The following is a 23,366-nucleotide window of genomic DNA, read 5'->3' as shown; positions in this document are numbered from 1 at the left end:
GGCGAGCCACGGTAAGCAGCAACGTGATGGATCAATTCGCCACGTTGTTATAGTTTGAACATTTAAAATGCACCCTTGCGTTGCTCGATCCTCTCCTTTTTGAGCAGTGTGACAAAGGGCTGGTAAAGCCTCTCAGCGTTAAAATCCAAATAAAAGATCTGATAATGGACTAATGCCTCCTTGATCCGGTCCGTCTCTGGTGCGGCCACCGGGTCCGACCTCGCCCCTCGATCCTCTGACCTCTACTGCAGCCGGCCCTGGGGGCTGAAAGGCAGCGCCCCTCCGCTGACCCATAACGGGACAGGATTGTGGGTCGCGGGCCACTGGCCTCTTGACACACCAGTGCTGGGGCCACTGCACATAACGGTCCGTGGATCAGGTCCGTATTTTTCTGCTTGTTAAGCGGCAAGCTGAGGCCGATTAGCTGAGGGCAGCCGCTCTCCATCGCTGCTGCCTGCCCGCCTGCTTGTGACTGGCTGCACTGCTGTTAGCCATGAACACTTTAGTTTCATATTTTATCTTTTCAGCCCATTTGGTAATGGAGCGCTTTTGTCCACGTAGCGTTACCTTCAGTTTGTCTGCGTTACAAAGCACAGCAGTAAGTCCTTTTTTTTTTTTTTTGTTTGTTTTTTAAAAAAAAGAAAAGGGAAAAAAAAGATGCCAGGGCAGCAGGTGGCATAGTGGTTAGAGCATTGTAATTGAAATTCTCCATGTTGAAGTTCTGTCCCTGCTGAGGTACCCTTGAGCACGGTACTTACCTTGAATTTATACAGTAAATGTTCCCCAGCTGTATAAATGGGTAAACCTTTGTGTGAAGCTTAGTATTGACAACTTAACATTGTTATTGACCTTGGATAAAAGCATTGGTGACATTTTTTGAATGTTTAGTGCCACCCTTATAGCATCTCTGCTGCTAGGTCTCTTGCACTTCAAGTTTGTGTACTAAAATGTATTTGAATCTGGTCTCCATTATCAACGTTGTTGTGATTTAAAGATTTAATTTTCTACACTGAGATGTCCGTCATTTTGGCAAAAAGCGTTTGCTAAATGCGTAAGTGTGATGAGAGTAAAGGTAAAGTAGATTCACATTATAGTCCATATTATGTGGCGATTTAGAACTCTCCCAGATGGCTAGTCCTGACACACACACACACACACACACACACACAAACAAACAGAATGTCTTTGGTTGGTCAGTTAACACTTCCTGGATGTAGTTTTCATCCTGGGAAAACACGGAAAAAAAATGTTCCATATCAAGTGCTTTTTTCCGGTGTCTTATAAACAAACACACACACATACGCACCCGCGCGCACACACACAAAAGCATGAAAGGTTAGAAATTGCAGCTCCACGCCTGCACTCATATTTTGATTGCTTTTATCAGGGTGACATTTCCTAGTGCAGCGCAAATGAAGGGTTTTGAAATGTAATTTCCGTGAGTAATGATACACTTCGAGTGGTGCTGCGTTTCTCGGGCCCGCAGACGATGAGGGTGCACAAGATGAAAGCCGCTCCGTCCTGCTGATATGACCCAGTGAGTTATATATTCACTTTGGAGTCCCCCCCACACCACACCACAGCCCCAGTTACACATTTTCACACCCGCACATTCTTCCGGAGCTGGGCCTCCCAGTACACCCTGAACAGTTATTACACAGGGCACGCAGTCTGTACGCAGGTCCTCCTCGACTGTCTGATGGGAGCCGGGGAGAGGGGGTTGGATTGTCATCCCGCTGTCCCCCCGCCCCCCCGTCCCGCTGATGAAGAAAAGCATTACACGTCATAAATCTTGGTCTTCTTCCCCCCCCTTTCCCTTTCCCTTCCCCCTCTTTGTGCAGGAACTGATCCCTGAGTTTTATTATCTTCCGGAGATGTTTGTCAACTCCAATAACTACAACCTGGGAGTGATGGAAGACGGAACGGTGGTGTGCGACGTTGAGCTGCCTCCCTGGGCCAAAACCCCGGAAGACTTTGTGCGCATAAACAGGATGGTAAGAGGAGAGGCTTTGCGAGTGCGTCCACTTGACCTAACAGAGAGAGACGGCGTGTTTTCCTGTCCAGCCTGAAACACCTGCTCCTCAAATCACCTCCAACATTTGAAAGCGATATAGTATTTAAGAAATTGTTTTTTGTACAGCTTCTTTTGCCAGTGCTCGCCTGTTCTTGGTGAATGTTTCCAATGTAGCATAAAATTGTATGTGGTTAATGGTTTGTAAACTCCAAACATCATTTAAACTTTAAATTGTAATGTTCAGCGTTTTAGGTCAAGAAAGCCTCAGCTTTATGAGAAATGTGTTGCAAAGATCATCAGTACCCTTACATTTTTTGCTTACTCTCCAAAGGGTCTCCTTGCTTGTAGATGATACTCCTTCTTTTATGTTTAATGCACAGCTCTGTGTGGCCACACTGCGGTGTGGAGATATGAACACGACTAATCTGTGACCATTCTGTGGCGTTAATCACGACGCTGATGTTGTCCCAGCACCGTCATTAATCACTAATCACATCCTCAGCCTCGTGTCGTCCTGCCACCCACCCCACGGACGTGCCCCACCCCGCCTTGACCCTCGAGCCGAGGAAGCGTTGCGGTGATATGTGGGTGGCCGCTGAGATGTGAGCAGATGATATATAGGACAGGTTGTAATTGCAGATGGTACAGTAGCAGTGCTGAGCGCTGGAGCCTGGTATTAATTAGCCAGAGGAGCCGTTTTTCCCCAGTTCTCTGATGGACACCTTAGCAAGAGGCTGTGGTGAACTCAAGTTAACCCGTAAGTCGCTTCAAATAAAAACGAGGACATTGCTGTATTCTACAGCCCTGCTGCAACACACTACAGCTCCTCCAGAGCATTTCTTGGCTTTGCTCTTGCTCTGTTCTTCAAGAGCGGAACAGAATTTAGATATTACAGCAGAGCGTTGTTAGTGCTTCGCCCATCTGTGTGTTCAGTGTGCACCGAGCAGCGCTCTGTCTGAGTATTCCCAGGGCCCTGTACACCCTTTGGTGTAAAGGCAATTACTTCCAGTCAGCGCAGCCTCACTGCATATAGGGAAACTCCTGGATCGATCCTCCGGCCTTTTAGCACACTTTCCGCTGCGTGCAAATACCGCATATTGATCCAGCCAGGTGAGCCGAGACGGTACCGTAGGGTGCCCTTCACGACTCTGTGCTCGGAATAACAATTAAAGTTGATTTTTAGAGTGCTTTTTGAATCAGACCTGTTTGGTTTTTAGTGACTTTTTCCAGCTAGGTTTTTATTTTTCTTTTTTTCGTTACTGCAGAAATGGACTACTGCAGAAAACAGTGTATTTGGAGCTTGTCCGCAACCACATCAAAAACAATGCATCGTAAGAGAACGCAGGTGGTCCTGTGTTTAGAGCTCTTGGCTTGCACTGGAAGGAACCGGGTTCAAATCCCACCACTGGTTGTACTCTTCATTAAGTCACTTAGTCCAAATTGATACAGTAAAAACTTTCCAGCTGTATAAATGGGTAAATCACTGTAATTAATGTATGCTCTTTTTTGAGAAATCCTTTAAGGAGCAGAATGATAATGGTGCCCTACGTCTTCCTGAAAGCAGCTTACAGAGTGAGCAGAGAAGCTGCTAGACTGCAGATCGTCCTCTTTTCTCCCCTTCTCACGCCAGCCGCCATCTGGCTGTTTGTATCGTACACTTGGCTACTCAACCCTCTTTGGCTTTGCTGTTCCCTTCTCATATGCTGCTGTGTGGACTGCCATTCTAACAGTTCATCCAAAGTGAGTTGGGGAACCACCATGACAGCTGTGGATTCCTTTGCTGGGAGGGGTGTGGCCAGCCTTGCTGGGACTCCATCATTAGGGGAGCTCCTCCAGCCTTCGGGGCGATCTTAATGACTGATGGTGGCATTATGCAGTGTCAGCTGGCTGCCATGATATAGAGAAAGCCTTGGCCTCCAGGGTGGGCAGAGATGCGTAAGGAGTTAATGGGCTGTTTCAGCCTTTACGGCATCTGCCACTAATGGTGCACGTGTGCGTACAGCACTGTGATGGCAAAGTTGGCCACATCATTCACTTTCTCCATTTCCACTAAACGATCACCAGCTAACTAAAAGCCACACTATCACAGTGCAAGAACTGGAGTAGCTGTTGTTTGTACAGCAAGTAGTCTATATATGTTTTGATGTGCAGAAATGTGTGTCGATGTTTAGGTAGAGGGGCTGAAGTGAGTTTTTTTTTTAGTTTAGAAATAAAGTGAGAACTTCATTTCTGCTGCTACAGAGCTTGGCTACGTAGTCACATAACATATGTACTAATTTTATTGTTACTGGTACTGGAATATACGTTGAAGAGAAAAAATATGAATGAAAGGCTAACTGCCATGTGTTTCTTGAGGAAAACCCATCTAGGCCACAGAGGACGTGACCCTGTCTTATTTTGAAGGTTAGATCATTTTGGAAGGGTCTCTTAGCAGTTGTAACTGTAGGGCTCTTGTGCTCTTTAACTTCTTAAATTTGTCTTTTAATGGGACATGTCTGCTTGTCTGTTTTGCCGAGCTTGAGAATATATAAGTGTCATGGTCAGTGTTTCTTCTGGATGTGTGTAAATAACAGGATCTCTTTTGTCCTGATGTTACATGACAGTAACATCAGGATATGTTATTTTTTTCCTCTGGAAGGATGAGAATGAGGGTGATTAGTTCCCACTGTGAAATGAAATTCTGGCGTTTTTGCAGCAGGGAGAATACCAGCTCCAGGCATGCACATGTTCACTGGAGAAGGATGGGTTTGTGAAGACTGGCACTATGCACGTGAGACGTCAGGATGACTCTCGTTTGGTTCTGTGTATCATGTCAGCCCATTAAAGACATTTCTAAGGCTTCACTCATTCCGTTCTCTCACCCACCCCCCACCCCTGCTGACAGCTTGGTATTTCTCAGACTCTGGTGGCATTAGGTGAACACGATCAACGACAAGCCCCATCCAGATGACAGCGTCTCTTCATGAGAGGGTGTCCTCAGTCATCGGCGTGACAGGAGCGTCCATTAGACGCGGCATCGGGGAGCTGCTGAGTGGGCGAAAGCCAGATGACTGACGCGAACAAAGCGGGCCGGGCTCCGTGCACCGGTGCCCACCACAGCAGACCGCACGGGTTCTCCAGTGTCAGCTTCAAGGATCTCACCGATCCACCGGCCGTTAAATATCTTGTCCGCTAGCTCGCTCGCTCCACTGAATGACACTTCGTCTCTCGTGAGCTGTTTACCCTGCTGGTCCCTGGGGTGGACTGAGGCCGCTGGGAGTCAGACCCTTGCATGTTGGCGGTAGAGATGACTATAAACAGGGGCCTTCTCGAGGCGCACATGTAAACATCGCAAAGACCTGCTGAGAGACGAATGGTGCACTGACGCGAAAGAAAGCCTGTTTGTTGAATTAGCATTGCCTGCCAGTGGCTTACCAGCCAACCCGAGTCACCTCTTGTTGGACTGTCAGATGAATGTGTCGACAGCTCGACTGATTTTCGCTTGTGCGTGGTGTGTTTTCATCTCAAAATGCTTGACGGCTGAAATTGGCTTATGCTTCTTAATGGAGCTCATAAACAGTTGCTACTTTCATCAAAATATTTTGCTTTCATTTTTTTTGGACATGTACTCCCGAGTGAAAAGGAGGTCAAGACTTTCCCTCAAAGTGATGTCAGGAGGTCACCCAACATGGCCAGTCCGTTTGTACAGACGAGAGACAGGCAACGATACTTTCCCACAATGAGTCGGCTGTATGGATCCCTGGGAAGACCACCTACTTCTAAAAGGGCACCTGCATTTGCAACTGGCTCTTATCCCAAGTTCAAAGTTCAGCCTTCATCAGTGGTCTAAAGTTGTGCCTTTTTAACTTCTGCCAGCATCCCAGACCAACACCAATGCAGCGTCACTCTTCAAGTTGATTATTAATGTTTGGCTCTCTGGCTGATGCTTTTACTGGAGGATTTTGCATTAAATACCTTGATGAAGGTTGCAAAAGTAGCACCCCTCTTAGAACTCGAGCCTATAGGGTACATACAGCTTAATCACTTTTCTACCTACAAACCATGTCGAATTTGGTTTTTCTTTACCTTTGATGGATACTTGTGGTGTTCTAAATCACACCTGATATTGGATAACTACGTACAGGACATGATCATCTCACACACCCCAGCAAGACTGCTGCACATCTCTTCTAGCCATTTGGTGGTCCCACCTACAAGAGTTCCAAAATGAGAAGCCCATAGGGTCTTGATTTTGACCCCATTGTGGTAGAATGAAATTTCTCTGTCCCACAGAGGTGCTGAATCCTTAATATGCACAGAGGGTCTCAGAGCTCAGAATGTCTTTTGTAACCACTTCCCTCCTGATCTTCTGAAGTCTACATAACATTATTTGTCGTATATATGTATCTCCTATCTATCTCTCAGTTCTGGAAGTAGATACTTGAGTAACGTGTGGCAGCAAAGTAATGCCATCAGATGAATAGACCAAACAAATGCAAAGCTCTTTGTTATTGAAAAGTTTCATTTGTTGTTTATTTTTTTTTTAAGAGAAGTTTGGCAAATGAGGCTGTCATTCAACTGCCCAAACATCCCTGCTCAGTTCACCTTGGTCTTGTGACAACACTAACCCCAAATTTGACACAGTCTGCCCCCAAAACAGCGGGCACTTTGGTTGGGTCCTCCTACAGGCACTGCACGCTACTGGACTCCTGTAGATAAGGCACCCAATGAACCGTGCAGCATGAATGAAGGACAAAATGAATTTTGAGCACGGGGGACCTTGTCCACTTTTGAGAGCAAGGACAGTGGGTTTCAGACATGCACCACTAAAAGAGCCGCGACAGCAGTTTAACAGCTAACGTTAATCCTTGGGTTTTTTTATTCATTAGAGGCAAAGCTCCTGTGCTCTTCTGAAACACCTCTGTGAGATCCCAGTTCACTGCAAGGTTTTGTTTTGAGGATAAGGCTAGAGCTTGAGAAATGAAAGGTATTAAGAAGGCAAGGAATTTGTGAGGCCAGTCTTTAATTGGATTAGCCAAGATGATGATGATGCTATACGTGACATTATGACAACATAGCTTCTTCTATTATTCTTTCATTGATGAAACACGTCTAGTCTGAACCACTGACTTTAATTTAGATAAACTTCTCTGTTACACACTGCAATCATGTGAAGTCTCTATGGAATCACTTGCAGAAGTTCAAAATATTTTGTTCCAAATTGTCTGCAAACTTTGAGCATATTTTTCTGAGGGTTTTCCTTTTGTGTGAATACCATCTTCTGCTCTGGACAGGTTTCACAAGTCAGGTTTTTCCCTGATTGTTATTAGTTTTTTTTTTTTTTTTTTTTTTTAAGAGTGGAGCTGATTGGCCACATCCTAGCTATCATCACGTAGTGAGCTCTCCTCTGGCCTCCTGTTGGTTTTGGCGAACTCGCTGTTAGCTCTGCCAGATCGCATAGGGTCTTGGCAGCCCCTCTCCCCACACGCTGGCACAGGTTTGCCCAACAGTCTTTCTTTCTTCCCTTCCCATGATCCCTGTTTTCGGGGGGTGTGCTGCTTTTCTTTATCGCCACTTGATGCTTGTGATGAGGAGGAGGAAAGCTGATTTGGCAACCCACACCCACCCAGCCAGCCAGCAGACCATCATCTGAACAGCCCTCAACCTTTCCATCCTCTCCAGAGTGGTCCAGAATCGGAGTTAATTACCCCAGTCATCTATTCTAATCACCTTCCTCTTGTAGCCCGGCCACCTTCTGTCAGTTGATGGCATCGTTTGAAGCGCTCCACTATTTTTCCTCTCTTCCTCCTTTAACCACTCCTGAATGTGAGAGACTCATTAGCGAGCCCTGTCTGCTCCTCAGCACCTTCCCAAACAACTCTCCCTTTCCTCCCTTTTCCTTTGCACTGCTTTAACCCTTCCTGTATCTCCTTCGCTGGTGCAGGATGCTGTCAGTTTTCTCTTTCCCCTTCTGGTTGGACAGCAGGACGTTGATCATTTTTTTGCTCACTGACATCACTTTTAGAAATATTTTCCCAGGAACATGTCATCGCTTCCACCCATGGATCGTAATCCCTGACATGTTTGTTTTCATGGGACTTCGCGCGACCACAGCGCACTTGGCCAGTTGGTTTATTTCAGCCGTTGGGCTGAGTGTCTTTGCTTCCGCTCTCATTCCTGTGGCCAGTTTTACTGGTAAAGGGATTGGAGGAAATGGGTGAGATCTTTCTTCTGGTACCATGAGCCAAGGAATGTGAGCAGAAGTGGAATGCAGCTCTCCACCATCAGTGTTAATTTCTGACATCACCCTGCCGTTTGGCTCCCAGACTAGGGGGGCTCTGCTTGAGTCGACACAGTCCTCTTACCGCGATCTGACAGTCTGCTCCTCGGCTTCGGCGGGCTAATAGGGCCTTTAATCAGACGCCTGTCAGCAGAAAGAGGACTCCAGATGAAAGGCCAGCGACGCAGTGGGAAGGAGCAGGTTTGGGGGGAGTTGGGGGCTTTGGGTTGGGGGGCTGCTGGAGTGAAATATGGCAAGAGTTTGCTTGAGTTCTCAGCGCTGTCCGCTCATCGCATTGCCCTTTGTTACTGGGTGGTAACCACTTTACTGGGAGCCTCTGATGGGGAGTACTAAAAAATATGTTCTTTTATCTTAATTTATTTTTAAAGCTATCAGTTTTATACATATTCAAATGACTTTGTTTATGAATTCACTAAAGTACCTTTGCTTTCAACTGGAATTTTTTTTCAGAATATGGTGGTGTCATGATTTATGGCTTTTTAAGGCTGGATTTGTCTTTTCTGGAGTTGCCTTACAGAACAGCACTCACCTGGTGACCGTTGTCCTAATTCCATGGATCAGTACCCCTGCGACACGCTGTCCCTCCCAAGATTTCGGCAATAGAAGTCTGTCTCGGGTTGGCTTTGTGATGCAAATTAGCCCATCAATTTGGAGAGTGACATCTTCATGTAGATGTTTGCTCAGATGAAGGCTCTGTACTATTTTCGAGGACCATTAAAGACCAGAAGAGTTTTAACACTTTGGCCAGCAGTGAAACACATCCCATAGAATTAAGTGTGTGAAAGAATTACTGACCTCAGGCTGTTATGATCAACATCACTATACAGTAATTCTGTACACTAAATTTCTTTGCCTTTATAGTGCTCAAAGAATCATCACTACATTACGTGAAACATTTACATTGCATTACTTTTCTTTGTTTAGCTGACATGTTCTTCGAAAACAACTTAGAGATGTACTCAGTTATATAGCAGGGTCTTTTTTTAAACTATAGCAGTTCAGGATAAATACCTTGATCAAGGCTATTGCAGCAGGAGGTGGAATTTGGAACTGGAGCCCCCACGTGCATACAGCTGCTCTAACTACTGCCGAATGCTTATAAATTCCATTCAGTTTCATTTTATTGGATATTTTGAGATTTGATTTTTTTTTTTTTTTTTTTTTTTTGCTGAAATGCTCTAATCTTTGCTTAGGAATGGTAACTTAATCGTTTCCATATGAAAGATTTAAAGTACATTGAAGGTTCAACCCAACTCCCCACTTCCCTGGGCCAGAGTCCCCCTCGAAGGTTACAGGACAGGAAGTCTGGCAGCAACTGCAGGACCTCTCCATAACCCAGGCACACTCCAGTTGGTCTGGCTTCTTGGATTTGCGCTGGTTTGGTCAGAGAAGATCAGCCCAGTCCTGCTTTTTTCTGACTGGGGTGGGGGTTGTTTTTCTCCTGACTGTCTGTGAAAAGAAAGACAAGCGCAGCATGCCGTCACAATCGCTCAGTTTCACCGAATATTTTCATTGGAACCAAGATCATAATGCAGAACGAAGACAGATGGCAACAACATCCTCTCTTTAAGGTCTTTGAGGGACAAAGCTATTGTAATTAGGCTTTAAAAGCGAGGTTTTTGGTGTTGTTAGCTCTGTCGTACATCACTGTTTTTAAGGCGCTTCCTACCATTTTGAGCAGTATCGGTGTGAAACGCGGTACAACTGGAAGGGGGAAGATCTGACTGAACGGTGCATGGAGAGTAGAGGAGGAGAGGCAGAACCAACAGGAAACCAGGAGAAAACAGCTATAAAGAAGTGATTTGTAGGAATCCCACCACCTTGAAGCGGTGGCGTGGGCTGTGCCGAAGTCATTCATCAATTGTTGCAAGGTTCCCCCGGGGACCACAGCAGCACACACAAAGCCTTCTAATTGGTGCATAAATAATCCGTGTTTTACTGCTCTCACTGCTACCTTTGTGTGCAGGAATTTATTTACCTACGGACTCCCTGCTTCAGGCACACCCGCAGCACCCCTGCACACTTCTTCTGACAGCACCTGTCTTTGGACCTCGCGTTAGGCGCCTTTATTGACTCACTTTGTAACACACGTACAACACTGTGGCACCTTCGATTCAACTTTCTCGTAATGACTGAATAAATAAGCCCGGTAAAACAAATGGTGTGCCAATGCACTTTGTGAGATTTTGTATCCATGTACATTTATGTTATCATAACTGAAAATTGTTTGAATTTAAGGCCTGAATATCAAGTTATTTAATTGTGAAATGGACATGTTTGGTGAAAAAATGATTCATTGCTTTACATATTTGCCATATGGGATCGTCCTTTATTTTTGTTTTTATTGGACAGAGTGTTTGCTGTGAAATGACATAACTGATCAGTGCCCTCCCCCCCGCCCCACCTTCAGGATGAATGTGTTTTGAATTTTTGACAAGGTCACTTGTTGGAGAGTGTGTGGTTTTACTGTAATCGTAAGATGACTTGTCCTTTTTGGTTTTCATGCTTTGCACGGACTTGAGACCCCCACCCTATTGATGGTGACCACTGGTTACCAGAAGGCTCATGCAATTAGGAGATGCTCTGCTTACCGTATCCATTTCTTTGTCCCATGCTAATTTACGCAGATTGACGCATGAAATACTCATCAGCCCGGGTGTTGGGGTGGAGCTTTGGAGTAGCGATGTTGTCTCAAAACACTTGGGTAGTGTAAGAGGATGTGGGTTTCATTCCTGTTCAGTCTGTGTGGAGTTTGCATTTTGTCCCCATCTCTGTGTGGGTTTCCTCCGGGTGCTCCGGTGTCTTCCCACAGTCCAAAGAGATGCTGTTGAGCTTCATCCATAGTGTGTGAGTGACAGAGAGAGTGTGTTCCACTGGTGTATGGATGAGTGACCCAGCGTAAGTAGTGTATCTAGCGATGTAAGTCACTTTGGGGGAGAAAAAAGCATCTGCTAAATGAAGTCACTTAAATGAGTTCCACCATTTTGAGAGTCCTACCTCTGAAAAGTAGGCAGAAGGCCTCGTCCCCTCAATTTTTTTTTTTTTTTGGTCCTAGACCTTTTTTTTGCAGCTGTTAAGCTAACCAAACACTGCTGTGTTATGAGAGGGAGCGTTTTGAGACCGATGCATTGTTGCTTGTTTGTGTGCAGGAGGGTTGCAGACCGCTGCATTAAGCGCCTGTCAGGTGCTTCTTCACACTTTGTCGACGACATTTTATCACTGCGAAAGCTTAGTCGCAGCTTGACCTGTAAAAGACGCAGCCAGTTCACGAGGAGCGTGTACGATGACCAGATTTGCTGCGTGTGTTCTCTACTCAGCCTGTCATTTCATACCGTTCCCTTTGGTCTCGCAGCCGTTGAGGTGTTTTAAGGAAGCGTTGAAGTGAACCCTGCAGCTCGTCCCTAGCGTCCTCGGGACAAATAAACATACGCAAAGGCCTTTCCCGATGAGCCGACCTTTCCCCGCTGCCGCCGATACTGTGTAAGCCCTCATAAAGTGATTACGCTGGGGCTTCTGTGGGCCCACCATCAGGGTCTCGTCGAGCGAAAACATGTCATCCGGCATGGCAGACGTGCGCCGCACCCGGCCTGATTGAAAGTTCTAATTAAGTGAGTGGAGAGAATGAGCTGAAATTAGCTGTCAGAGAGTCACATTTAAATGAGTGACGAGAAGGCTGCAGCCGTAAACATTTAAATGATATAAATTGCCGTTTAAGTGCATGGTTTAATGTTTGCCATGCATTAATGTGACAGAAGCCAGCCATGACAATCAGGCAGCACGCTCTAATTTAGAGCCATTCGGGGCTTTTCTCACAACAGTTCTGTGCAAATTAACACGATCGCTGTGTTTATGCACTCTCGTAAATGGTTTCCTCCTTTGCCGCCTAATGAACAGAGCGTCGTGTTTTATCACAATGCTGTGACATTATAAAGACATTTCTGGCACCGCAAAGCAACGTTATCGAAAAACGCCGGGAGTAGCTTTTAATGAATTATGACATTTAATTTGTATCGTCTTTAAGCAATATTTATCAACTTAGTGTGTAAATTATTGAAAACTAATTGTATTGCCTTTGTTCATATGTCTGTTGTTTATTGATCAATTATCAACTAAACTTTGCACTTTAAGAGGTATAGAACCTTTTAATGATTTTCTAGAATTGTTTAAAATGAAAATATCTAAGTTCAGTGCTTTTTAGTAAATGCCTTGATGTAATTGATCAAATTTTGTGTGTGTGTGTGTGTGTGTGTGTGAGAGAGAGAGAGAGAGAGAGAGAGAGAGAGCGCTTACTGGAACATGACACAGACAGCTTGATTGATCTGTTCAATATCTGTGCACATGTGCGCCCCCCGCAGGCTCTGGAGAGTGAGTTCGTCTCCTGCCAGCTGCACCAGTGGATTGACCTCATCTTCGGGTACAAGCAGCAGGGGCCGGAGGCCAGCCGGGCGCTCAACGTCTTCTACTACCTGACCTACGAAGGCGCCGTCAACCTGGGGGCCATCGGCGACCCCGTGCTGAGGGAGGTGGGTCTCTTTACGCCCGCCCCCGCCACCGCTCCGCGCCTGATGGAGAGCACATCAGAGCATCCTCCAGAATGTTTATTTGTGTTGCTTATTTTTTGTTTGCTGTTGACAGTGGCCTTGCCCTTAATTATGCATGAGCCGATCTGCTTTCTGGCACGACTGGCTCCACCAATTGATGCGCTCGGCCTCGTTCTTTTCTGGATGTTTTAAAGCTGCACTCAGGCCTCATTCAATATTCAGGAGGCCCCTCCAGCACTGCTGGAAGAGGGTGGAGGGGCAGTGCGTCGCTGAAATAAAAATAAAACATTTGTAGCCACTTAGCGGTGCTTTTGGTAGTCTCGGGTGAGCCGGGGAGGGCAGACGACAACTGGAGGCTTAACCGTGATCTAGGCCGGTGACTCTGGGTCCCACTCGAGGGGTCGTCCATTTCTGGGGTTGCTGGCTGCTTGACGCATTTGGGCGGAGCATTCTTGCAGAGATGGGGCGGAATGTACTGAGTTTGCTCAGTGCCAGTCGAACCACCCGCTGCCACCTCCCTGTCCTTCATGCTCACTGACTGCAGCAGCGCGAGATGAGAGGGCAGGCTGGTGATTTACGGATTCATCCGGGTGACTCCAGCTCGGACGCACCTCCCGTTAGCCTGGCATGCAGATTCATTGCCGGGGCGCGAAGCCCATTACACAGGCGTCTGTTTAATACGGAAAACAAAATTGGATCTGTGACACCCAGTATTTTCCCCTGAACTGCTCCACTGGTCAGGAAATAGATAAATTCACCGTGTTGTCATTAAGAGCAGTGCATGCTCGCTGAAATTTATAAAATGGTCTTCTCGAATAAATTACTTCTTATGCACAAACACACGCGTGCGCAGACACTCACGCACCACCGCGCCACACTGCAGCAGAACATCCGAAGCTTGAAACTGAGGAGTTGGCACAACCGAGTGCTCTCCTTGAAATGCTCTGTCCCCAGGCCTCGAACCCATGGCCTTACAGTGGTTTTCATCACCTGAACAAACACGGGCGGTTGTCCAGAGCCGGTGAGGAAGCCGGGCTCTCGGGGGGGGGGGGGGGGGGGCTGGGTCGGGGTCTACGGAATGTCTCACCGCAGAGGAGGGTTACTGCCCCAGCAGAGCCCTGTTTTTGCAGCCTCTGATTACTTCCTGTCTTACTGCTGCCACTGAGTAAAACTGGCCTTAATAAGAGTTCTGTCCAACCTGGGCTCGTGCCCAAAGGATCGGGTCCCCTCGGATTCCTTCAACACACTCCTCTTTGTCCCCTGCACATGCCGCTGATGGAAAATAAACCAAGTACTTCATTGCGATTAAAGTACATACAGCTGAATGCAGCAGAACACGGAGAGGGAATCCAGCAACGGGCACGTGTGTCTGTGTTCTCGGTGGCCAGGCGGGTCTGGGAAACGTGTCCGGGTTGCAGGAGCTCAGAGACCGCTGGCCACACACTTCCTAATATATGAGAAGAATACTTTGTGAACTGTGTTGCGTGAGCTGTATGCTCTCCCTCAGCAGTTTTGAACAGCTTGTCCGCTTGTGTCTCTCACACAGGGCGCTGCTCTAACTGCTGCGCTGTACCTAAGAGACCCTGTTTCTTAAAAGAAAAAATAATTTAGTTTAGCTGTTATCAATCAAGCAGTTGTGTACACATTAGAAAATACCATAATTCAGGTTGAGAGTCCGCTTTGCAGACATTAAGTGTAGGAGCTGACAAATGGGCAGTTGCTGTATAAAATGAGTCCAAGACCAGGTCTCAGAGTGGGGCTGCAGGGAGCACAAAATCCACCTTAATTCGGTCAGTAGGACATTCTGGGGGAGTCAGTGACACATTTGCAGTTGCTTGAAGGTCTGCAGGAGGATCTGTTAGTTCTTCTTTACCTGATTCCTTTGTCCAAATTGTATACTAAGCCACTGGCAATGATCTACCCATTTATACAGCCTGGTAATATTTACTCTATCAACTCCAGGTACGTGCCTTTGTTAAGGGTTCTACATCAGGAGGTGGGATTTGAACCCTGGTCCTTCAAATGCAAGCCAACAGCATCTGACCACTATGTCACCTAGTGGCCCACATTATACCACTCATTTTAATGTGCTGCAATATCATAAGGCCAATCATATTTGCATGTAAAAAGTATATATATCTTCCTGCACTTATTTTGGTTACTAAGTATGGTAACATAGAATAAGGATTTTGGATGTCATGATGTTTCCCTGTGCTGTTAATCTATGCATTTCCACAAAAAATACTGACATTATGGAGCCCAAATAGCAGCACAGTAAAAGCTGGTAGTGTTGTGGTTAGAGCTGCTGCCTTTAGATTCAAATCTGAGTCCCACCTCCAGCTGTAGTACCCATGAGCAAGGTACTTACCCTAAATTACTCCAGTAAAATTTCCCAGCTGTGTAAAGGGGCAAATAATTGTAGGTAGCGTAGAAGTGTATGTTTCTAAGGAGGAACATAACAGCTGAATGAATAAATGTAAAAATGAGGAGTATTTTAAAGTGTTGTTAGGCTCCATCTTGGGTTCTGATTGTGTGGTTTAACAGGTTCTGCAGGCAGTAAAGTCACAGTTACTGTCTGGATTTAAAGTTAGATTCCCACTCAGATGCTTCTGTCAGGTCACAGGTCTTGTGCCAGTGTTCTGAATGACAGATTGAAACTCATGTGAGATGTTGTACAGGTAGATAAAACAGAGTAATAGCTCCTGGCTGAGTTTTAAAGCTCTTGGGTTGCTCTAGTGTAGAAAAATAATTGTTTTTAATTGTCCTTCTCCCGCTGCTAATTCGGTAACCATCGGACAGTAGTAATTAACAGGCATCTTGTGGTTCTCGTCATTCTCAAGCCACCCCATCAACTGTTTGTTAATTAGCCTGGTGAATTCCCACCGTTCCCCAGAGCTAACGTGGTTCCAGTACTGGCGGAGGTGTGTGTTCTCAGTTTGGCAAGCCACAAGAACGCTTGCTGGGAGGGGATGGCCAGGAACACCTGGTCTCTGCACAGCCTGGGAGGAGGTGGGGAGATGAGGGGGAATAAAGCTTTTTCAGCATGGAAATGCCATTTACGCTCCTCCACAGTGACCTCATACTCATGGCCCCTGCCGGTCTGCACTAAGTCAGCACGTAACATACTCGCTCGTACACACCGGGCTTGTCTCCCACATACATGCACCTCCTGCTCCGCTTCACCCATGGTGCAATCCAGTGTGCCAAGCCACTTTTCCAGGTGTCATTTATGGCCTTACGTCTTTGTATTAGCACCTCCTAATGGGCAAATCCCCCTCCCACCCTTTTCCCCACCAGGCTGTTGAAGCTCAGATCCGAAGTTTCGGGCAAACCCCCTGCCAGGTGCTCATCGAACCCCACCCTCCGAGGAGCTCTGCCATGCAGGTGGTGAGTCATGTGACCGAGCGGGTGACACATTTCTCTGTGCCCAAGGAGCTCTCTGTCAGGATGGCAGAATTAGCCCTGGTTTCCCGGGGGGGATTGTTCCCCTCTCTGCTAAGCTGAGCGCAGGTTTTCACTGGCACTATGTTCTGATGACTCTGCTCTGCTTTGCTTCCCATTTGGCTTGATGTCCAAACTTCGCCTTCTCCCTCACCGTGCTCCCCCCCCTTCCCCATCTCTCACCCATTCCCTCCTTTATCATCAGAGGGCCGAGGGGGTGGATTAGTGCTGGGCCGGAGGCCAAGCCAAACTCCTCGGCAGCACCTGAGCCGTGGCAGGAACAATAGAAGAGAGGTGCTGGGGCTGTGGCCGGAGACCGAAGTGAGGGACGGAGAGGCTGTGAGAGACAAGCCACGGCCCCTATTAGTGCAGCGGTTCAGTGGTGCTGACAGCTGGATCCCCCCTCCCAGTCTGCCTTTTGGAGGCTCCTCCTTCTACCAGCCCATAGTGCAGAAGGCCCATATTTACTAAATACAGCGTTGTGGGCCTTCAGGAAAGTCAAACACAAGTTCACTTGTGTGGCAGTAGGTTATTTCCACGAGGAGTTAAATGTCCTCTACTTGTGTATCTGCAGCCCTCCCCACTGAAAAAAAAACTTGCTGTTGCTCTAGGGTACAGGAAGTGTAGTGATAATGTCCATTGAGAAGTCGTGAAACCTGAGACCTTGCTTAGATTCATAAATGCTCTGCTTGAGCGGTCCAGGGTCGCTGGCGTGAGAAACCCTTTTTAAGGAGACGTACCTTTTGGGCCCCTAGGAAACAGGGACATGTGGAGGCGTTCGAGGGGTTAATGGCTTTCGCTCTCCAACTGCAGCAGGTGTGACTTCAGGGTTTGACAGAACTCGCCTGATGTTCATGGTCCAGGCCAATGCCGCAAAGCAAAAGCAGATGATTCTCCATCCAGCCCTCTCCCTTCCAGTTGCTTTCCCCCCAGGCATCATGTGAGCGAACCCTGGCATCCAGTTGTGGTGCTGGTAATGACATTGTCAGAGCTGCTAGCAGTATGTCAGACGGTGGGATTTGCCACAATGTGCTTTTGACATTAAGCACATACTCTATTTGCTCTGCTTCTACAAGTGTTTTGCAAACAGTTGCGAACCCCTTGTCCATAAAAAGAGCCCCAGAGTCATTGTGGCACCGAAATAATTTAAGATGCGTGTTCCCGAAGTCACTGGAAATGTTATCTGCGAAACATGCGAAGAAAAGCTAAGGAACGGCAGTTTGAATGGTGCCGTGTAAAAGAATCGCAGGACCCAGGCAATCGCCTCACACTCACAGGTGTGTTTAATGTCCACCTATGGGAAAGCTGTGTAAATAATCAGAGGATGTGGCCGGGTCTCCCATTGTGATCTGCCGAAACGCGAGCCGAGAGCTGAAGTGAATATTTACGCAGAGCCGTTTCGCTGGCCTTTGGTGGGACTTGATGCCTGTTATAAACACTGCTCTCATTTGACGGTGCGGAGCGGTGATTTATTCTCTGCATCGATCACTCCATCTGTGGTTGCTGATCAACTCCCTAACAAGCCTAGGGTACTACTGCAGGGGCCTGTTTGGAGCAGAGTGGAAATCCGCGCTACGTCGCCTATCTCCCTGTTTTTGATTTGCATGACACCTTTCGAGCTATTATTTATCTTATTCTTTCATCTTCTCAGTCTGCATTTTTAATATTCTATGTTTAGTCATTAACCCCCATGCTTCGGGAGGAGGGAAACTTTTATTCCCTTTGGTTCTAGGTTTTGAGTCATACCATAGTACTGTTTCAGGGGAGAAGGTGGATGTTTGATGCAGGTTGTGCTTCTTTCATCGGGGGCTCAGGTGCTCTCTCACCTCTCACAGGCTGTTCTCCACTCTGACCCTGTGCCATACAAGCTCGAGGTTAAGTTCCCTGGTACAGAACTTGTGTGCAGCTGGTGCCAGGGCTCCAAGTACACAAAATTTATAATTTGTAGCTTTGTAATACCTGATAATACGCATTTTCCCCTTTTATATCTTTTTGCCCTTTACAGATTTTTTTTTTGTATTATTTTCAATTGCTTAATTTGTACAGGAAATAAGTTTGTGCCATGGTGTCGTTGGATCTCAGTGTTCAACAGAATTTTAACCTTAAATTTTGTGTGATTGTGATAATGTAAATTATTCATTTTTCATCCTGCTCTCATAACTTGATGTGGAACACATTTACAGTCCAAATCCCTTGGGGTCAGATGTGTTTCGGAAGTCAGAATTTTTTAGATTTTAGAAAGGTAATATGATGAATGTACTATATGTTGCAGAACACCCCCAGTGAGGTCTGGGGCTGCAGCCAGTAATTAAACCCATTAATAGTTTTCCAGCAAAACACATGAATATTCACACTAAGTTGAATAAATATAGACTAAATAGTATTAAAGTTTATTTACAGTTTATTTGTATAGTAGTAAACTGACAAATTAAATAGTGGAATAAATATAGACCGAAAATACTCTAATACTACTTTTCTATGGAAAACGTTCAGTAAAACTTGAAACACATGCAGGTTCAAACAAAGCTAAATACCTGTGAGTAAAACATGCAGTCAATGTTTATTATGTTTGGTTGCTTGAAGAAGAGGCTACGTCCATGTTGCTTTTGTCATCATCGGGTTTTGTTTTCGCAGGTTTGGTGCCAAACTCATGAAAAACATTTGATTTTCAGAGCTTTTCGATTTCAGGATTATGGATCTTTAATAGTAAATCTGTCGTGGTAAATGTGTAGGGCTTTACCCAAAATGGTCCCTAACTTGCGGTGTACTGCTCACTGTTTCTGTATTGCTGTTGTCCAGCTGGTTGATCCCTGCAAGCTGGTCCACACCTGTCCTGCTCCTTCCTGTGCTGCGCTAACCTCAGGAGTTGCCATCTGCAAGCTTGTCTGTGTGGTGGTCTCTGCACTGGCTCGCTAACTGCTCCTCTTTTCCCTCTGCCCTCTTTCTCCTTCCGCGTGCCTCTGTGTGGTTGTCTCCCCCAATCCCGCCCGCCTCTCCACCCACCGCCGGCCACTCAACAGTATCTCCTCCTGCAGACGCCACTGATGTTCACTGAGCAGATGCAGCAGGATGTCATCATGGTGCTCAAGTTCCCCTCCAACTCACCCGTGGCTCACGTGGCCGCCAACACACAGCCAGGCCTCTCGGCTCCCGCCGTCATCACAGTCACTGCGAACCGCCTCTTCGCCGTCAACAAGTGGCATGGACTGACTGGTAGGGGGCAACTGCTTTCCAGCCCGTTTGAAGAACATTCTCGGAAGCATCTTCTGTAGCCACTGAGCCACCAGCCATTTCCTTTCCCTGCTAATGCAGAGTAAAACAAGGGAAAGCATGAGATCTGTACTGTGTGGATTGTGCAACAGCTGTGTTATGCGGCTTACCCGTTACGTACAGCATTTCACATGGAAAGAACAGATAAAGTAAAATTTCTCCCTAGAATAGAATAATTTGTTGTGATAGTGCGGGGTGTTTCAGGCGACGTGGTTAAACACTGTGTGTGTGTGTGTGTGTGTGTGTGTGTGTGTGTGTGTGTGTGTGTGAGTGTGTGAGTGTGTGAGTGAGTGAGTGAGTGTCCTGTGATGGACTGGAAACTGGTCCAGTGTGCACCATGCCTCACGTCCTGTATTTCCAGGATAGATTCTATACCTCTACAACCCTACACAAGACGAGCAGTTATTGATGATGGATGGAATAAAATAATCTGCTGAACAGAAATGGCATCTATTAGATGCATCTGTACAGCAACTTGTTCTTATTTACCAAACTTTGTTTGTTTGATCTCAGATGTGGCAGGCGAGCTCTAATTTCACTTATGATTTGTCTCTTGTTCAAGTTGGGCTAATTTCCCTCTGGTGCAATCTCTTGATTCCAATGGCATCTGAATCGTGTTCTCCGAGCATGTGATATCGATTGTGACATATCCACCAAGGTTCACAGAGCTCCACGTCTGCCTCAATACATCAGACTCCAGTGTTTACTGTTTATTTGCCAAACAAACTGTAAATCTTTCTCCGGAAGAAATATGAATGCAAAAACATTTCATTTTTGGTACAACAAAAAAACCAAAACATTTAACTGCAACAAATTGCAGTGCTGTCTGCATCGCAAACCTATGTGTCCTGTCTGCAGCCTTGTATCTGAAGAATCTTAGATCACATCCAGGGCAAGATAATTGTCTAATTCTTTTTTCATTGGGCTCACCTTTATCAGTTTGCTCATACAGTGTTAAACTATGAAATATTGTACATTTTACTGGAGAGAGAAATTAGGTACTGTGGACTTCAGACAGATTTCAAGAAGTGATCAGATAGTTGTATTTTACATGCTTATTTTTAAATATTGTCCATTTGTACACATTGTCTCCTTGTCTCTCTCGCTCTGTGTTGTAGGTCACCAAGGCTCATCCACCCAGGACCAGCAGTATCAGCTTCCCGTGGAGATCGATCCCCTGATAGGTCTGTCACTTGTCCATCTTCCGCTGTGGCGGCAGCTCTGGGTGGGAAATTACTGTTGTTTTTCACCTGGCAGTGACTCCTTCCTAAACCATTTACATGCAAATGCAAACTCAACGAGCTGTACCCTCCCCCTTTGTCACCTCCCCCCGGCCTGCGCAGGCCGAGGACGCGCTCCAGTGCGAATGAATATGAATGTTGTAATAATGTGCTGCAGAGGCTGTGTCCTGCTACTGTCAGGGCAGCACAGCACCCTTTCATCTTCTCGACTTGTTGATGAGCCGTGGGGGTGGGGGGCAGCAGCATCGAGCTTGGTTACAGCTTTCTCCACAGTGGCCTTGGGGCAAAGACGGGCATCTTGGCTATCACCCACAGCCCTGCCCTTTCATTGGCCAGTTTTTGTCCTAATTAGATGCTGAGTGAGTTGGGTTCTCATTGGTCATGAGGTTCCTTGTTCATCTCAGAACCCAGGGGCTGAGCTAATAAAGCAGGTAGTGGATGTGTATCCATTCACGGTGAGTTGGGTTTCCCGATGTGGAGGGGACACCACTCCTTTCCTGGTATAGACATAGGTGCACTGAGAAAAGGTAGCTGATGGCAGCACCAGCTCAAGCAGATCCTGGGCAACACCATGTTTTGATCCCAATAGCTACATTACAGTATAATAATTGTAACTGAAATTAAAAGTTAATAACAAAGTTCCCTGCTGTAGTCCGATAACCAGCAGGTGGCATAACGGTTATGACCTCTCACTTTAAGGTACCAGATTCAAGTCCCTGCTCCTGCTGTTGTAAGCATGATCAAGGTACTTACCCTGAAATTACATAGTAAAAATTATCCAGCTGTTTAAATGTGCAAATCATTGTAAGTAGCTTAGTGTACAGTCCTTGTAAGTTGCTTAGGGGAGAAGCGTCAGCTAAATAAATAAATAAAATTAACGACGACGTGGACGTCACTGCAGTGACACCCAGACAACAATTTATCTTCCTTAAATAAACCTTGCGCTCTGTTTTATGTAGCTTTGTGGGGGGGTGTCTGTTACAAGTGGGGAGGTGTGAGCTGTGTATCTGTGTGGAATGCACTGGACGCCGCGGTTCATTTAAACACCGTAAATCCTTCCCGTCTGGTGGGGTACCATTGGCTGGGCGAGGGGCTGACCTGGGGCCTCGCGGAGCTTTAACTTCTGCAGCTCCTGCTCCCTCATCCACACACACGCACATGCATGCACACATGCCTACACCTGTTCCTCTGTGCTACTGCAGGAGGAGGAGGAGGATGCTAGAGATCTTCACTCATTACAGCGCCCCCTGCAGCCCTGACAAGACACTATGTCATTCGTGTCGCAACCTCCATATAAACCTCCTATTCAGCAAGTTACAGCCTGGTGTAATTTATAGCTCCGGGGTCTTCTCTCCGCCTTTGGCCACTGTGGGGAAAGCTGGGAATTTGTTAGTCCAACTCTGGCTGAATTGATCAGAGAAATGGCACTGAAATGTGTTCCCACAATCCCATGCCAGCACACGGAGCCCTGGGAAAGAGGGGGCATAATGAAACAGGTGGGTCATTGCACTGGTGTCCTCTGCTCCCTGCAGCCAGCAACGTCGGCACTCATCGCAGACAGATCACGGACCTCCTGGACCAGAGCATCCAGGTTCACCCGCAGTGCTTCGTCATCACCGCCGACAACCGCTTCGTCCTTGTGTGCGGCTTCTGGGACAAGAGCTTCCGCGTCTATTCGACCGACACGGGTAATTCCATTACCGCCACGTCACGTCACGCTCAGACGCCGTAGGGTCAGGGTCACAAATGAGACTGCCTGGGTTACAACTCCATACCCTGCTCTCATCTCACAGCTATTTGTACCTTTCCGGGGATCTGCATAGGCTCCGAATTCAATTTCGAAAGGGCAGCGCTCTCTATTTGGGTGTCGGGCAGCTCGAAAGGAGGCCTTGGAGGATGCCATCCTTTGTTTGTGTGCATTAAAATTGTAACAGTGGGACAGAAATATGAACAGAGTGCAATTACACATGGGCAGCAGCTGTCAGGCGCACACACAGATGCCTTAATCCCCAAGGTTACAGAGCCGGGTACCTGTCATTCACCGCTTGATTGGAATATGCTGCTTCGGCCCGCTCTCTCGTGTCACCCCTGATTGAATTACTTTGTCCCACAGCTTGAAAAAACCAGCACTCCCGGCCAGCCGGCACACTGTGTATACGCGCGTGTATCTGGTTGTGCGCGCGCAACTGTGTGAAAGTGTGTGTGAGAGAAATATACTTCAGTACTTTTACCGTATGTCTAATATCTTTTCTGTTTTTTTTTGGTCACCAATCCTTGTTGTTCCTTTGTGTTTTATTCTCGCCCTTTTCTGTGTATGATGTTTGTAATTAGGTAAATGATCAAAACTAAAATTGCAGCATTTGCTACTGATTGCCAGTCAGCACAGTACGTGTAATTCAATCAACATGTTTTGATAATGTTTTCCTACGGTAGTGTTATGGTAAAACAGTACATTTAAGCTCCCTGGGGAGGGACTTCTTGAAAGAGTGCAGATTTGCTGTTGGTCTTCATTTATTTCAGTCAAGTGCTATTTTTAATTTGTTTTGACAATTCAAATGCGCAAGGTTGTTTGCTTTAAC

The 23,366-nt window shown here is 46.6% G+C and overlaps 1 protein-coding gene across 2 annotated transcripts in view; it reads left to right on the top strand.

Moving 5' to 3' along the window:
• The window catches only part of lrba (LPS-responsive vesicle trafficking, beach and anchor containing), a 168,809-nt gene that overhangs the window by 134,768 nt on the left and 10,675 nt on the right, over positions 1 to 23,366 (top strand). Inside the window, exons 47-52 of one of the 2 annotated variants that reach the window (XM_018735791.2) lie at positions 1,842 to 1,994; positions 12,650 to 12,817; positions 16,133 to 16,222; positions 19,297 to 19,489; positions 20,665 to 20,730; positions 22,320 to 22,475. In XM_018735791.2, the coding sequence (XP_018591307.2) occupies positions 1,842 to 1,994; positions 12,650 to 12,817; positions 16,133 to 16,222; positions 19,297 to 19,489; positions 20,665 to 20,730; positions 22,320 to 22,475 (826 nt within the window). The remainder of the gene's footprint in view (positions 1 to 1,841; positions 1,995 to 12,649; positions 12,818 to 16,132; positions 16,223 to 19,296; positions 19,490 to 20,664; positions 20,731 to 22,319; positions 22,476 to 23,366) is intronic. The other variant, XM_018735790.2, reaches the window with a different exon arrangement.

This window comes from Scleropages formosus, chromosome 16, assembly GCF_900964775.1.
Source record: "Scleropages formosus chromosome 16, fSclFor1.1, whole genome shotgun sequence".
Classification (NCBI taxonomy): Eukaryota; Metazoa; Chordata; class Actinopteri; order Osteoglossiformes; family Osteoglossidae; genus Scleropages; species Scleropages formosus.
The sequence above is the reverse complement of the archived record's forward strand: the minus strand, read 5'-3'. Positions and strand labels throughout refer to the sequence as shown.